Below are 16756 nucleotides of genomic sequence, written 5' to 3'. Positions count from 1 at the left end.
CCCCGCCAAGCAAGGAGCCCAATGTGGGACTCGATCCCAGGATGCTGGGATCATGACCTGAGCCGAAGGCAGCCGCTCAACCAATTGAGCCACCCAGGCGTCCCTTGGAATTTTAAGTTCTTAGAATAGGAATTGCTGTCAGCAAAGGGTGCCTCCTGGGCTTAGTTGGTTAAGCACCTGACTCTCAGTTTCGGCTCAGGTCATGTTCTCAGGGTCATGGGATCAAGCCCAGTGTGGTGCTCTGTGCTCGGTGTGGAGTCTGCTAGAGATTCTCTCTCTTCCTCTCCCTCTGCTCCTTCCCTGTTTTCTCTCTTGCTGTCTCTCAAAAAACAAAAACAACACATTTTTCTTAGCAGTTATTTAATTATGCCCTCCTATCCACACGTATATCTGAGATGAAAGTCTGTTACTGCCTTCTAGCCAACAGGTTAATCAGATGTCAGTTAAGTACCATTGATGTATAAATAAGGCATTGTAACAGGTTTGTTAGTAGGGGGTTTAGATGAATAAGATACTAAAGAGAAAGTCCCATGTTATAAATAATAGTTAAGGAAATTAATAGTGACTGAATGGTATAGAACACTAATGTGGTTGGGGATGAATGAGGCTTGCTCTAAAATGGAGGGAAGTGTCTCAACAGAAGTAAAATTTGGTTTTTGAAGAAGAGACCAGGAGACGGCTTCCAGCCAAAATTAGGGAATGAGTTTGCAAAGGCATGGAGTTGAAGACTAGAGACTGTTAAGTATTGGTGTTTTGTTTGCTTTTAGAGGATTGGTGAGGTCAGGGGGGAGGTGGTATAGATGGTCTTGTACTTGGTTTTCTTGAATGTGAAGACAATTGGAAAGGCAGGAGGAAGTAAAAAAATGGGGCTTTAAGTCTTACTGTGTATTCAGTCTTTGACAGACTGTTTCTCAATGCTTAACTTTTACCTCATGCAAAACCAAGGAGAGCAAATAGCATTAGATTCATTAAGGTATCTTAACCTTCTCATTGATGCCGTCCCAGCTCCTAAGAATGCTTTGTAATTATTCCTCGTTATATAATACATCAGCTGAGAAGTGTAATCTACATGAAATCTTGCAATTTTTTTTATCACAAATTATGTCCTGATTTGAAAATAAGATAATGGCATTGTGAAAGTTTAATCATAAGCAGGTTCATTCTCTCACTATGTGGCATCCCACCTACACAGTTGATAACAGGTATGGTGATAAAAAGAAAAACCGAATAAGTCTGGTTGAGGAATAGTGTTTCTAGATTATTTCAGTTACAGAATAGAAGCCTGTTTATAGCTTAAAAATATTATAGACCAATTGTGATTGGTATGTCCATTTACTTTTGTAGATTGGCCTGAATACACCTTTAAAATCTCAATCTTTTGTCCCCATTGTAAATAATTAGTTGTTGTTTTTTGTTGTTTTTGTTTTTTAATGCTGTTAGTTAATGTACTTAACAGAGAGACAGCGAGAGAGGGAACACAAGCAAGGGGAGTGGGAGAAGAAGAAGCAGGCTTCCCTCCGAGCATGAAGCCTGATGCAGGACTCAGTTCCAGGACCCTGGGATCATGACCTGAGCGGAAGGCAGACACTTAATGACTGAGCCACCCAGGGGCCTCTAATTTGGGGCTATTAGTCCTCCATTAGAAATACAAGATTGTTTGGTTTCATTAAAAGACAGATTGCTGGAATGTGCTTATAAAATTTTAAATTTAAAATAATATATGATACATGAAAAAATTCAAACACTAGAGACCATTATAAAGTAATAATTCTCTTTCCTTTAAGCAGTCATTATCTTTTTCCTGCTGTAGAATCATATTTGGGAATCTCTCCTGCAGTTTGCATTTCTAAACGTAGTAAGTCTTAGATGTCTTTTTATTCAGTATACATTAAATGCAAGTTTTTATTTTTTTTATTTTTTTATTTTTATTTATTTTTTTTTTTTTAAGATTTTATTTATTTATTTGACAGAGAGAAATCACAAGTAGATGGAGAGGCAGTCAGAGAGAGAGAGAGAGGGAAGCAGGCTCCCTGCCGAGCAGAGAGCCCGATGCGGGACTCGATCCCAGGACCCCGAGATCATGACCTGAGCCGAAGGCAGCGGCTTAACCCACTGAGCCACCCAGGCACCCCAAATGCAAGTTTTTAAAAGTATGTATGTGGGTATTTCTGTTCCACAGATACTTGGTAATTTATTTAACTTATCCATCACTGATGGGAATTTCAGTATCATACACAGTCCTGTAGGAAGCTTTCTTTTTTTCTTCTTTCTTTTCTTTTTAAGATTTTATTTATTTATTCATGAGAGAAAGAGAAAGGCAGAGGGAGAAGCCCCCCCACTGAGCAAGGAGCCTGATGCAGGACTCCATCCTAGGACCCCAGGATCATGACCTAACCAAAGACAGATGTTTAACTGACTGAGCCTCCCAGGCACCCTGCAGGAAGCGTTCTTGAAACAATATCATTGCTGACTTGTGCTAGTGTGCTTGTAGGACACTTAATAGTGAAATTTCTGGATCAAAGAGTTTTTTTAGTTCACAAATTAAGGTATTACTAACTTTGTTTTAAAAATTATCATATTCTGCACATTTTTGTTCACTACCTGGTAGCTGCTATTTTTCACTCATTCATTCATTTATTAAAAGATTTTATTTATTCATTTGAGAGAGAGAAAGTCAGCATGAGCAGGCCGGAGGGGCCAAGGGAGAAGGAGACTCCCCCAGCTGAGCAAGGAGCCTGATGCTGGCTGATCCTAGGACCCTGGGATGGTGACCTGAGCTGAAGGCAGAAGTTTTAATCCGCTGAGCTACCCAGGTGCCCCCCATGTTTAGTTTTTATATTACCAAATGTTCTTTTATTGCTCTTAGATTTCTTCTTATGCTTAGGAATCATCCAAGATTATGAAGAAGGAAAACATGAATTTTTTAATTTTTGGGGGGGCTTTTTGTACTTAAATATTTAATCTGTATGAAATTTATTTTGAATAATAAATGAATTAGGGATCTGATTTTTCAGTTTTCTAAAATGGCTGGCAGGTTTTTCAGTAGTATCTATTAAAACCTGTTCTGTATGAATACTTATATGCTGATCCTCATTTGTAGTTTTTATTCCTGTGCCGTTAGTACAGACATTTAATTAGTTGAGAATTTCAGATTTTTGAGGTCAGTGGAGTAGTGGAAGGTGGTGGGTGGATTATACTATCTCCCCTTTTGCTGTTAAGGTTAATTAATGATTGGGGCACCTGGGTGGCTCGCTCAGTTATATATTGAGACTCTTAATTTCGTCTCTGGTGGTTATCTCAGGGTGGTGGGATTGAGCCCCTTATTGGACTCTGTGCTCAGTGCAGAGTCTGCTTGAGATTCCTCTCTCTCTCTTCCTCCCTCTGCCCCTTCCTCTCAAGCAATCTCTGTCTTTCTCTCTCAAATAATCTTTTTTTTTTTTTTTTGAAGATTTTATTTATTTATTTGACAGAGAGAGATCACAGTAGACATAGAGGCAGGCAGAGAGAGAGAGAGGGAAGCAGGCTGCCTGCTGAGCAGAGAGCCCGATGCGGGACTCGATCCCAGGACGCTGAGATCATGACCTGAGCCGAAGGCAGCGGCTTAACCCACTGAGCCACCCAGGTGCCCCTCAAATAATAAATCTTTAAGAAAAGATTGACACATGATTGATTCTTTTAAGGAATACTTGTAACCATAATATCCTGTGGACTTGAAGCTACTTCACTTACTCTCTTGGATTACTTTTCTGTGGAGAGCGGAGTGAAGCTGGGATGAAGACTAAGGCATAGTCAATGAGAGCTTTTTTTTTACCCTCCAAAATAACCAGGATTTTAAAATGAATTTGAATTTCTCTAGGCAATAAAAATATGCTAGCCGGTGCCTACACATTAGCTAATTCTGTACTTGCCACAAAGAGACAAAGAAGATGTTTGTTAAAAGAACTGAAAGTTGAAAAAATGGTTATTAGTCACTGCTTAGAACTTAGTTGTCTTTAGGAATGTAGTCACTAAAAGTAGGCCTTGATTTTCTTTTTTTAAAAATTGTTTTATTTCAGACGCCTGGGTGGCTCAGTTGGTTGGACAACTGCTTTCGGCTCAGGTCATGATCCCAGAGTCACAGGATCGAGTCCTGCATCAGGCTCCCAGCTCCATGGGGAGTCTGCTTTTCCCTCTGACCACCTCCTCGCTCATGCTCTTTCTCACTGCCTCTCTCTCAAATAAATAAATAAAATCTTAAAAAAAATTTATTTCTCTGCTGCTTGTTGCATGACTTAGGGTTTAGAAGATGGGTATTAGTTCAGGCTCAGTTACTCAGTGGCCATATGACTGTGAGCTAGGTGTTTAATTTCTTTGAATCTTAGTTTTCTTTTTTAAAGATTTTATCCATTTGTCTGTCAGAGGGAGTGCAAGCAGGGGGAGCAGCAGGCAGAGGGAGAGGCAGGTCCCCCCAAAGACAGAGCCTGATGTGGGACTCGATCTCAGGACCCTGGGATCATGACCTGAGCCAAAGGCAGATGTTTAACCAACTGAGCCACCCAGGTGCCCCAATTTGAACAGTATCTCTAAGGATGTGGAAGGATCAGGGCAATAGTTTGAAGAGTTAGTATTGAAGATGAGATGGCCTCTGCCTTCTAATGGTAGGAACAACAGAGATAGTGAAAGTTAAGAAAGAAGACATTTAAGGAGTTAGTATCCAAGGTGATCACCTGAAGGTTGCTGGGTAGGTTACTTGGTTACTTGGACTTGGGGGAAGGTGGAAAATACATGGAGCTACAGGTGTGAGGATTGTTAAATTCATCAAGAGGCCAAGGTGAAGATTCCATTTTTTTTATTGCAGGACTGGTTAAGGCTTGACAGCATCAGTTTAGAGTGGGTCCATTTAAAAAATTATCTCTAATAGTTACTTCTGTAGTACGTGACAGTTTGAAATCTGAGAAAGCAAATAGAGGGTGGTATCTGGGATTTTGCTGTGGTGTGGTGGGTCCAGGAAATTGGTGGTGGTGATAAAATGATTGAGGTTAGTACCTCTAGGCTGAATAACAAAACTGGTAAGACAAACAGTCTAAATAAAAAACAAGAACAGTTTTGATAGAAGAGAAACTGTTTCCCTATGTTTCTCTTTAGAGCAATGAAGTTTTAACTAGACATTCCCCACTTTGGCTATAATTGGATTACAGGTTATGCCAGCTATTTTCCTTTTGTCTCTCTACTCTTCTCCTCGTTTTGTGCCCCAGGAGGCTGACCGGAATGGACTGTTACCAGTAAGGTGTGGTTGGGGAAGGGGTGGTGTGGAGAGCGTGGGCTGGGGTAGGGTTGGGAGAGGACTGGCAGAGAGAGTAAGGGGAGTGGGTTTGGTTGGTTTCCTCCTTGCTGGGTGACCGTCACTCCTGTCCAACAGTTCTCCAAGGGGTTCTCTTTGGATTTCCCTGTTTCCTTTCCTTGTCCTTTGAGGCCTAGGGATGGGAATAGCTTCCCCGGTAGTTTTTACTAGCTGTAGAATTAATTCCACACCATCTTTTGTTGCTTTTCTTAAATTCTGCCCACACATGTACATGTACACACATGTAAAGGGCCCTCTTTAAACTCATCTCAGTAAACTAGCTCACCTTGGTCATCTTTATGCTGCCCTCACTCTGGGAGACACTTGTGCCCGTTCTTAAATCAGTCTCTGGCAAGGGGAATGAAACACAGCCCTTACTGGGGAAGCAGCCAACAGCGTTGACCATGGTCTGTCAGCATGTACAAAGTCCCTTGTACTTTACCTGCCAGCTTTGTTGGGCAAATTTACAATTAATTTGCCATCTAGAACAGGAGTTGGCAACCATAGCCTTGTATGTTCATTTGTTGTGTTTGTAGTGAGTGGGCCATATGGCCTGCAAAGCCTAAAATACTTGCTGTTTGGCCCATTTGCTGACCCCTGATTTTAGAACTACACCATTCAGTGTGGGAGCCAGTAGTGTACTTCGATGTGGTCCAGCCAGTTAAGTGCTTGAAATGTGGCTAGTTGGCATTGAGGTCAGCACTCTAATTATAAAATACATACCACATTTTAGGAACTCACTTGTACCTACCTACCGACCCCTCCCTCCCTTTATTTCTTTTGAGAGAGAGTGAGTGTGCCTACGCTGGGGGGTGGAAGGGGCAGAGGGAAAAGGAGAGAGAGTATTAAGCAGGCCTGAAGCTCTGCAATGCCTGATCTCACAACCCTGAGATGGTGATTTCTGCTGAAATCAAGAGTCAGAGGCTTAACCCATTGAGCTATCCAGGTACCCCTCTTTTTTACTTAATGTGGCTCCTAGAAACTTTAAAATTACATAGGTGGCTCACATTATATCTCTCTGGGACAGCACTGAGCTGGCAAGTGACTGGTCACTTAGAAAATGAGTAGATAGGGGCACCTGGATGGCTCTGTCGGTTACGCCTCTGCCTTCCGCTCAGGTCATGATCTTGGTCCTGGAATCGAGTCTTGCATCTCCAGCATCTGGTTTCTTGCTCAGGTGGGTGTTGTTCCCCCTGCTTTTGCATGCATATATGCTCTTGCCCTGATAGACAAACAAATAAATCTTAAAAAAAAAAAAAAAAAAAAGGTAGATAAAAGCTAACCTTACCTTAGGCAAAAGCCTGTTAAACTTAGTTTGTAAAGCAAGCAAGCGTGGCATCTAGAGAGACATTTCACCCAGGTTTTTATGTCTTCATGTTCTCTCCTCTTCCTGAAACAATCTTTCTAGCACCTGTTACTATGATTTTCCTTTATTACCTGGGACTCAGCTCAAATATTTACTTACTCTGCAAAAGCTCCCTCCACTGCATAGTCCTCAGTGTGTTGTAATTATCTATGTTTGCACATTTCTCCTGAGATCCTAAAGGAAGGGTTTGGAGTACATGTGTACTACTCTATTTTGAGTACTCAGTGGGTTTTCATTTAATGAGTCAAATACGGAGTTATTGCTATGATAGCACAGTGCAGTAAGTAAAAAATCTTTTTTTTTTTAAAGATTTTATTTTATAGGGGCGCTTGGGTGGCTCAGAGGGTTAAATCCTCTGCCTTTGGCTCAGGTCCTGATCCCAGGGTCCTGGGATCGAGCCCTACATCGGGCTCTCTGGTTGGCGGGGAGCCTGCTATCTCCTCTCTGCCTGCCTCTGCCTACTTGTGATATGTCTGTCAAATAAATAAATAAAATCTTCAAAAAAATATTTTTATTTTATATACAGTCTTCTGTGCACGCACATGGATCTTAGCTGGAGGAGGGGCAGGTGCGGGGGCGAAGCAGATTCCCCACTGAGTGGGGAAGTGGGGTGGGGGGAAGGGGGCACACAGGCTCCATCCTAGGACTCTGAGATCGTGATCTGAGCTGAAGGCAGACACTTAACTGAGTCACCCAGGCATCCCTAGTCTTTTTTTTTTTAAGGTAGTATATAGCATATAATAATTTTTAGAAACCTCTTCATCAAAACTGACTAAAATGAGGCAGACTCTTGATTTCAGCTCAGGTCGTGATCTCAGGGTTGTGAGATGGAGCCCTGATTCTGCCTCCATGCTCAGAGGGAAGTCTGGGATTCTCTCTGTCCCTGACCCCACCCCACCCCCCTCACTTGGGTACATGTGTGTGTACTCTCTCTCTTTAAATAAATCTGTTAAAATAAGACTTTGGATACTTCAGGGAATAAATTTGTGGTATTTCAATTAAATATTGTAGACTTTACAAAGGTTAGATAATGTTCACAAAGGTAAATGTTGGATGCCTGATTTGTTGGAGATCAGAAGGCTAGGAGAAAACAAAATGTAAATTGGTTTTTTTATGGACTTATCCTTGGGTGTACTCCATCTGTTATCAGTTAGTGATATTACTAGACCTAGGCAGATCTTTCAGAAGTCGTATGACTCTCAGTCCTGGCTTATCACTATTTCAGGGTCAGTGTTTTAGAAACTTAAAAACCTTGACTTGACTTACGGGGTTGGATGTGTGTTCTTTAATCATTGGATGTTAGCTTTTAGGGCTTTCTTTTGGCTTTTATGACATTTGATTTTTAAATTTTGAGGTAGGAAGAAAGTAACTTTGTTTTGACTATTACATGAAATTAATTTTAAGGTGAAGAAAAATAAGTAGGATTGGCTTTTTTTTCTTTAAAGATTTTATTTATTTATTTATTTGACAGAGAGAGGGAGCAGGAGGTAGAGGCAGAAGCAAAGGGAGAGGCAGAGGCAGAGGAAGAAGCAGGCTCCCGCTGAGCTCCCACTGAGCAGGGATTCCGATGCAGGGCTTGATCCCAGGACCCTAGTATCCTCACTTGAGCTGAAGGCAGACACTTAACAAACGGAGCCACCCAGGCACCCTAGAATTGGCTTTTTAATATATTTTTTTCTACTATATAGCTTTGTAATGCTGCTTTAAAATTTTTTTATTTTAAAGATTATATTTATTGGGGCGCCTGGGTGGCTCAGTGGGTTAAAGCCTCTGCCTTCGTCTCAGGTCGTGGTCCTAGGGTCTTGGGATCAAGCCCTGCATCAGGCTCTCTGCTCAGGGGGAGCCTGCTTCCTCCTCTCTCTGTCTCTGCCTGCCTCTCTGCCTACTTGTCTGTCAAATAAGTAAATAAAATCTTAAAAAAAAATTATATTTATTTATTTGACAGACAAATTGCAAGTAGGCAGAGAAGTAGACAGAGAGAGGAAGCAGGCTCCCCGCTGAGCAGAGAGCCTGACGCAGGACTCGATCCCAGGACCCTGGGATCATGACCTGAGCGGAAGGCAGAGGCTTTAACCCACTGAGCCACCCAGGCGCCCCTAAAAAAAAAATTCTTTTTTAAGGTTTATTTATCTTTAGAGAGAGAGAAAGAGGTATGGGTGCATGGGGAGAGGAGAAGAGGGGGAGGATCTTTGAAGCAAACTTCATGCTGAGCGAGGAGCCTCCATGCAGGGCTCGATCCCACAACCCCTGAGATCATGACCAGAGCCAAAAAACCAAGAGCTGGATGCCTAAGCAACTGAGCCACCCAGGTAAACTTTAAATTTTTTTTTTTTTTTAAGTTATCTCTACACCCAACATGGAGCTAAAACTCAACAAACCCAAGATCAGTCGAGTCACACGCTCTACCATTTAGGCAGGCAGGTGCTTCATTCCACTAGGTAGCTTTGATATCATTCTGAGTGAGGCCTTCAGAGGGTAGTCTCACTGTGAGGAAAAATTCTCCCTGTCAAAAATCTCTCTCTGTCAAATAAATAAATAAAATCTTAAAAAAAAAATCGACTGGGAGAAGTTGAAATCTAATTGGCTTTATTGATTGATTCATGAATTGGACATCACCCTTCTGCCAAGTAGAGGGGAGTTGAGAGGAGAGGGCCATGTGAAGGCTGTTACCTCATTGATGCTGACCAGAAAATTCCTGATTGGTTAAAACTGCATTTCTGGAAGTGGTTGCAAATTTAAGTAGGTTAGGTTCCTAGTTTTGGTGACTTGTCCTACCATATGCAACTCCATTTTGGGCCTGTGGTTTTCGTTTTAGCACTGACAAAGTAAATATTTCTGGAAAATTACTTAAATCTTTGAGTGCCCTTCACTCTTGTAAGTATAATACGCAGTCGCAATTGTTGACACAAACAAAAATACTCAAGTAGATTTTGCCAAGGAGAATAGATGAGAAAATAGAAGTTCTCATTTAAAAATTATTACTAAAATGACAAGAAGTTACCTTACAGTTTTTTCAAAGACTTCGGGAGCTAGAAGTTTTAGTTTTCTACTTCACGTGTTTCAGCTCTCAGTCTGTTCTGTTTTATTCATTTGTGTGGAAGGTCTCTACACATGATGGTGGCTGATAGCCTTGGTTCCCATAGTACAACAAGTAACTTTACATTTCACTTAAAATGATAAAGTAACATTTGCTATCAGATTATGAAATTCCTTTTCTGGAAGAAGGTACTATTAATATTTGAAAATAAGCTTTGAAAAAGAGATAAAATGAAAGATCCTATAATGTTTGAAAATATGCTTTGAAAAAATATGAAATATACCATTTCAAGATAAGTGTATATCAAACTTAAATGGATTCCAGTAAAACTGTAACTCAGAAAAATCTAAGCATAACAAATATTTCCAGTAAGAGATTATTACAGTAAGAAGAGTGAGCAGTGTATGTGACTGTTAATGGGCACCAAGTTTAATAGAATGGACATTAGCTTTTGCATTACTATTTAATTGTTCAGTTACCTTAATAGTGTTGCATTATGCGGTGAATGTTTTGCCAAAGGCAAAGGTGCTCCCAGCTGTTTTTTTTTTTTTTTTAAACAGTTTGTTTTTCTTTCTCCAGGTAGGAAGGATACAAGTTAGATATTTTTCCAAAAAACCTTAAAACCACTTTTTTTTGTTTTTGAAGATTAGAGTGCCATCACAAGCAGAGGGAGAAACGGGCTCCTTGTTGAGCAAGGAGCCTGATGTGGGGCTCTATCCTAAGGACCCCAGGATCATGACCTGAGCCAAAGGTAGACAGACCCTTAACCAACTGAGCCACCCAGGAATCGTAAAATTTTTTTAGGGATGAATTATGTAAGATACTGTGTGTGAAGACAAACTGATGAATGAAGGCAAATCTCTCCCACATTGAAAGGGCAGACAGTCTGCTGCTTGCTTCAATTATAATAGTACTGTGATTCTGTATGAAAATTAGGAGCTGTCTGCAAATCTGTGACAGTAATAAATCAAGATATACAATGTATATGGGAGTCCTACAGAGCAACAAATTCTAATTAGAAATATTTTAGTACATTGAAAATCAGTTTCTCTTTAAAATATGAAAAAGATGCTCATGTTAGTTAATAATTGATTCTAGGGATGTCTGGGCGGCTCAGTGGGTTAAAGCCTCTGCCTTCGGTTCATGTCAAGATCTCAGGGTCCTGGGATTGAGCCCCATATCGGGCTCCCTTCTCAGCGGGGAGCCTGCTCCCGCCCCCCACCTTCCTCTCTGCTTACTTGTGATCTCTGTCAAATAGATAAATTAAAAAAAATAATTGACTCTAGGGGCACCTGGGTGGTTCAGTGGGTTACCCTGCCATCGGCTCAGGTCTTGATCTCAGGGTCTTGGGATCGAGTCCCACATTGGCCTCTCTGCTTGGCAGGGAGCCTGCTTCCCTTCCTCTCTCTCTGCCTACTTGTGATCTCTGTCAAATAAATGAATAAAAATCTTAAAAAAAAATAATTGACTGTAAACCTCAGTTAAACATTAGGAAGCTATGTTAATGTTACTTAGTATACAGAAAGGAATCTTTCAGAATAAGGAAATGAGTACAAAATGAATTTTTTTTTTTAAGATTTTATTTATTTATTTGTCAGAGAGAGAGAGAGAGCAAGAGCGAGCACAGGCAGAGTGGCAGGCAGAGTCAGAGGGAGAAGCTTATATGTGGGACTCGATCCCAGGACGCTGGGATCATGACCTGAGCCGAAGGCAGCTGCTTAACCAACTGAGCCACCCAAGCGTCCCACAAAATGAATTTTATTTATTTTTAAATACTTCATTTATCAGAGCAAAAGTAAGGGTGAATAGTAGACTTCCCACTGAGCAGGGGTCCTGATGTGGGACTCCATCCTAGGGATCATGACCTAAGCTGAAGGCAGATGCTTAATGAACTGAATCACCTAGTCATCTCAGAACGAAATGAATTTTCTTGCCCTCTGCAAGAACAAGTGAAAAACAAGTCTGTACCCATTAGCAGTCATTCCCCATTCCTCACACTTCTACCCTTGGTCCCTGGGCAACAATCAGCCTTCTGTCTGTCTCTGTAGAATCATCTCTTCTGCATTTCATGTAAATGGAATCTTAAAATATGTTGTTTTTTTTTTTTTTGTGACTTTTCGTTTAGCTATTTTCAGGTTTCATACATATTAAAGTGTGTCCCATGTTTCTCTCCTGTCTGCTGGGTAATATTTCATTATATGGATCAAAAACATTCTGTTAATGTATCGAGTTAATGGATATTGGAGTTGTTTTCAGTTCGTTATGGATACCGCACCTATAAACATTCATATTCAGGCTTTTGGCTGGACACGTTTCATTTCCCTTGTGTGTATACTTAGGACTGGGATTTGGTCGGGTGGTAGCTCTGTCAACCCTTTGGAAGAACTTTTCAGACTGGTTTTTAGAGCATCATTTTACATTCCCACTAGCAGTGGAGGAGGGTTTTAATTTCTTCATGTTCTGGCCAACACCTTTTTTTTTACTCCGTGTGCCCCCAAACAAAAAACAAACAAAACCTTTGTTTATTCTTATGAAGTGGATACCATTCTTGTAGATTTTCTTGTTACAGGTGTTTATAAACACTTATCTAATTGTATCACAAAAGAACTGTCACATCCAGTCCCTGAAATAACACTCTTCTCAAACAACTTTTTTCCTCTCCCCAGTTTTATTGAAATCAAATTGACACATTAACATTGTATAAGTTTATGGTGTACAGTGGCCAGCACTTGTTATTTTTGATTGTAGTCATACCTTGGGTGGGCATGAAGTGCTGTTTTGTCTTGGTTGTGATTTGTGTTTTACTGGTGGCCAGTGATCTGGAGTATCTTAGTATTGGCTATTTGGATATATTTTGGGGAGTAGTGTCAGAACTAGTAGTTCAAATACTTAGCTTGTGTTTAAACTGGATTACTTGTCTTTGTATTACTGAGTTGTAAGAATTCTTTGTGTGTGTGTGTGTGTATAAAGTTCCTGATTACATTTGCAAAAAATTTTTTTCTTGTTCTGTGGGTTGTCTTTTTACTTTCCTCATGTTGTCCTTTGCAGGAATAAATTTTGATGAAGTCCATTGTATCCAAGTTTTCTACTGTTGCTTGTGAATTTTTTGTAGTCACAGTTGCAGATCCGTTCAGAGTCTAATTTCTCATGGTCAAAATTGGATCTGAAAGCATCATATGATTAATACAGTTCTGATTACTGTGTGTACCTAGTTTTGTTTTTTCTTCTTAACATTTTTTGGGGTAAGATTTTATTTATTTGTTGGAGAGAGAGAGCACAAGCAGGGGAGGTGGCAGGCAGAGGCAGAAGCAGGCTCTCCCTGCTGAGCAGGGAGCCTGATGCAGGACTCAATCCCAGAACCCTGGGATTATGACCCGAGTGGAAGGCAGACACTTAACCAACTGAGCCATCCAGGTGTCCTTAACATTTTTTTTTTTTTAAGATTTTATTTATTTATTTGACAGAGAGAAATCACAAGTAGGCAGAGAGGCAGGCAGAGAGAGATAGAGAGGAGGAAGCAGGCTCCCTGCTGAGCAGAGAGCCCGATGTGGGACTCGATCCCAGGACCCTGAGATCATGACCTGAGCCGAAGGCAGCGGCTTAACCACTGAGCCACCCAGGCGCCCTGTCCTTAACATTTTTATGTGTAAATTTCCTTCTATTGATTCTGCCCATGCTGCATTTTTTAAGAGCTATATCATGTTTTGTGGTTGTATTATAATTTACATAGTCATCCTTCTGCTTGTTTTTCAACTTCATGATTTAAATAGTGCTGGTTAATAGCTATATCCATCAACTTAAGAGTTGCCTTGTTTTCTTTCTTTAGGTAGGATTAACTTAAAACAGTTGATGGCAAAGAAGATACAGTTGACAGCAGAGGCAGAGGTAAGTAGTAGCTTCCTGTTCTGAAACAAGAATGTAGAGTTAGGGTAAGGGATTTTGTTTAGTAAGTGTTTGATGCTCTGTTGCTTAAAGAATAATTAACCAGGGCGCCTGGGTGGCTCAGTTGGTTAAAGCCTCTGCCTTTGGCTCAGGTCATGATCTCAGGGTCCTGGGATCGAGCCCTGCATCGGGCTCTCTGCTCTTTGGAGAGCCTGCTTTCTCCTCTCTCTGTCTGCCTCCCTGCCTGCTTGTGATCTCTCTCTCTGTCAAATAAACAATAAAGTCTTTGGGGAGGGGGGGATAATTTACCTTCCTTCTCAGTTGACACTATTCTGCCACTTCTGTCGTCCTACACGTAAGAACCTGATTGCTTTTTTCTCCCCATCCTGCCCCCCTCCCCATTTTCTGGCTTTTATTTATTAAAAAAAATTTTTTTTTTTTTTTTAAGATTTTTAGCTGCTGCTTTGAGAGCGAAAGAGAGTGAGAGAGAACATGAGCGGGGGTAAGGCAGATGGAGAGGGATAAGCAGACTCCTGGCTGAGCAGGGATCCTGATGTAGGGCAGATCCCAGGACCTCAGGATCATGACCCCCGTGGAAGGCGCTTGACTAACTGAGCCACCCAGGTGTCCCTCATTTTCTGGCTTTTACCAGCAGAACTTGATTTTAGTGAACCGTGATATAGTTGAATGTCTGTACAAGTGCTATATGAAAGGTTCTGTGACCACCTGTCATGGTTTGTAGTGAATAGGCTCAGCAGTAAATCTAAAAGTGGATTCCTGTTGTTAGGGAGGGTATGGCCTGAGCAGAAGTATGGAGGTAGGAAGCTTAGACTATCTCTTGGAAATGGCACTTCAGTTGATGGGCATCTGTGCTCCTGTTAGAGCATGACAGAAAGAAAAATACAGTTGGACAACTGGGACTAGATTGTTAAGCATTTTCCCCCCGCTATCTTCATGCCCTCTTCATAAAGCTCTTTCTTCTTGAAACTTGTAACTTCTGTTTCACTAGTCAGAATACTGCATATCCATCAAATTCTAGCTCAAATGCTGCTGCTTCTGTAGTTTGCTAAGTACCAGCTTGAAATGGTGTCCTTCCTTCCTCCTTTTTACTTCTTTTTTTTTTTTTTTTTTAAAGATCTTATTTATTTATTTGACAGAGAGAAATCACAAGTAGGCAGAGAGGCAGGCAGAGAGAGAGAGGAGGAAGCAGGCTCCCCGCCGAGCAGAAAGCCCGATGCGGGACTCGATCCCAGGACCCTGAGATCATGACCCGAGCCGAAGGCAGCGGCTTAACCACCGAGCCACCCAGGCGCCCCAGGGAGACTCCTTTTTACTTCTAATCACCAAAATTTTTTTGGTGAGCTTATAGACTTAGGGATGTTTTAATTGGTAATGTGATATCTAATGAGTTGAACATTTACCATTGTTTATTAATTGGAATGTTTTTGAGGGAGATATATTAGGAATGCTATTTTGATAGCAAAGTTGAAGATAATGTATGGACTTTGGAGATGAGACAAGATAGGAAGCTATTGTAATATTCTAGTATTCTATAGGGTAAATGGGCAGGGAGGAGAGGGGAACTCCATTTAGCAGTCCTAGTCCCTTATGGGCTAGGCCGTGTACTAGGTGGTTTACATACATAATTTTATTACATTATCTGATTTACAAAGTTGATCTTTAAATGGTTACATTTGTTTTTTTATGGTTTGATACTTACTAATGTGAAAGGACCATTGAGGTTGAAAGGTATGTGAATATTATTTGGAGGCCATGAAATGTACTTGTTCTTCTCTTTTGTGGGCTTTTAGAAATAGTTGTTTCTTTTTTTAGAGAGGAAGAGGGTCAGGGAGGATCAGAGGGAAAAGGAGAGAGAGAGAGAATCTTAAGCAGGCTCTGTGTTGAAGACCCCAAGGCGGGGTTTGATCTTAATACCCTAAGAGTGTGACTTGAGCTGAGATCAAGAGTTGGTTGCTTAACCAACTGAGCCACCCAGCTGCCCCTAGAAATAATTTTTAAAACAAATGAAAATGAAAAATCTTTTTAGTCATTTGTAGTTTGGAGTCATACTCTGACCCAGTTCTCAACTAGGTTGGACCATCTTCCCCTAATCTTTTGAGGTGAAAACATGGCTCTAACCATCTCCAGGGTTCTGTTCAGCTCCAGTAGTCTGTGTCATTGCATAACTAATCTAAACTTTTGCTCCTAATTCACTGTTTCCTGGTGTGAAAGAAATGGATAATCTGTAGATTTTACTGGGCAACTCTTTCAGCTCCACAGAACTGGAATTGTCAGATAAAATATAGTATACTTAGTCAAATTTGAATTTCAGATAAATATTTTTTTAGTCATCATGCAACATTTGAGATATAATTATATTAAAAAAGTCATTTGTTTATCAAATTCACATTTAACTGAGTGTCCTATATGCTTATTTGCAAAATCTGGCAACCAACAAAGGACTTTCTGAAAGTTGAGCTACACAGATAGAAGAGCTCGTATTAAAGAAAGGTGTGGAAAGGTTGTCAGGTATTGAAACTCTAGACTGAAGGGAAGACAAATGACAGGATGATGAAATTAGTGCATTGAACTGATTGAATCTGTTAAGGTCATGGCTGGGTACAAATGCTGTCTGTCATTAAAAAGTTTTAAGTAATTTAAAAAAATCCAGTGCTAGTGGTATTATACAACATTATGTGTTTATTAATTATAATAATTATTATTTTTAAGGATTTTATTTATTTATTTGACAGAGATCACAAGTAGACAGAGAGGCAGGCAGAGAGAGAGGAGGAAGCAGGCTCCCTGCTGAGCAGAGACCCCCACCACCTTATTCGGGGCTCGATCCCAGGACCCTGAGATCATGACCTGAGCTGAAGGCAGAGGCTTTTAAACCCACTGAGCCATCCAGGTGCTCCCATGTAATTCTTAATCATGACCTTTTGAAGTCCTTAGAATTGTGTTATAATAAGACTTAAAAGCTCCAATGTCCAAGGGAGATTCAAGTGATTAAATCCCAACCAATTTACTGTTAATAATAGATAAATTAACTTTGTTTTAACATTGTGTTAATGAAACTATTTGAAACAGTTTCTTTGGTTGTAAATAAAAGAAACCTACTTCTGGCTTAAGTATAAAAGGAAACATTTGA

The 16756-nt window shown here is 40.6% G+C and overlaps 1 protein-coding gene and 1 long non-coding RNA gene across 7 annotated transcripts in view; both read left to right on the top strand.

The window, feature by feature from the left end:
- The window catches only part of LOC309850341, a 208821-nt gene that overhangs the window by 157838 nt on the left and 34227 nt on the right, over positions 1-16756 (top strand). The window lies entirely within an intron of this gene.
- The window catches only part of SOAT1 (sterol O-acyltransferase 1), a 75772-nt gene that overhangs the window by 29329 nt on the left and 29687 nt on the right, over positions 1-16756 (top strand). For all 6 annotated transcript variants that reach the window (XM_082704094.1, XM_082704093.1, XM_082704092.1 and 3 more), the window contains one exon: positions 13550-13608. In XM_082704094.1, the coding sequence (XP_082560220.1) occupies positions 13550-13608 (59 nt within the window). The remainder of the gene's footprint in view (positions 1-13549; positions 13609-16756) is intronic.

This window comes from Mustela nivalis, assembly GCF_964662115.1.
Source record: "Mustela nivalis genome assembly, chromosome: 16".
Classification (NCBI taxonomy): Eukaryota; Metazoa; Chordata; class Mammalia; order Carnivora; family Mustelidae; genus Mustela; species Mustela nivalis.
This window is presented reverse-complemented; position numbering and strand designations above follow the sequence as displayed.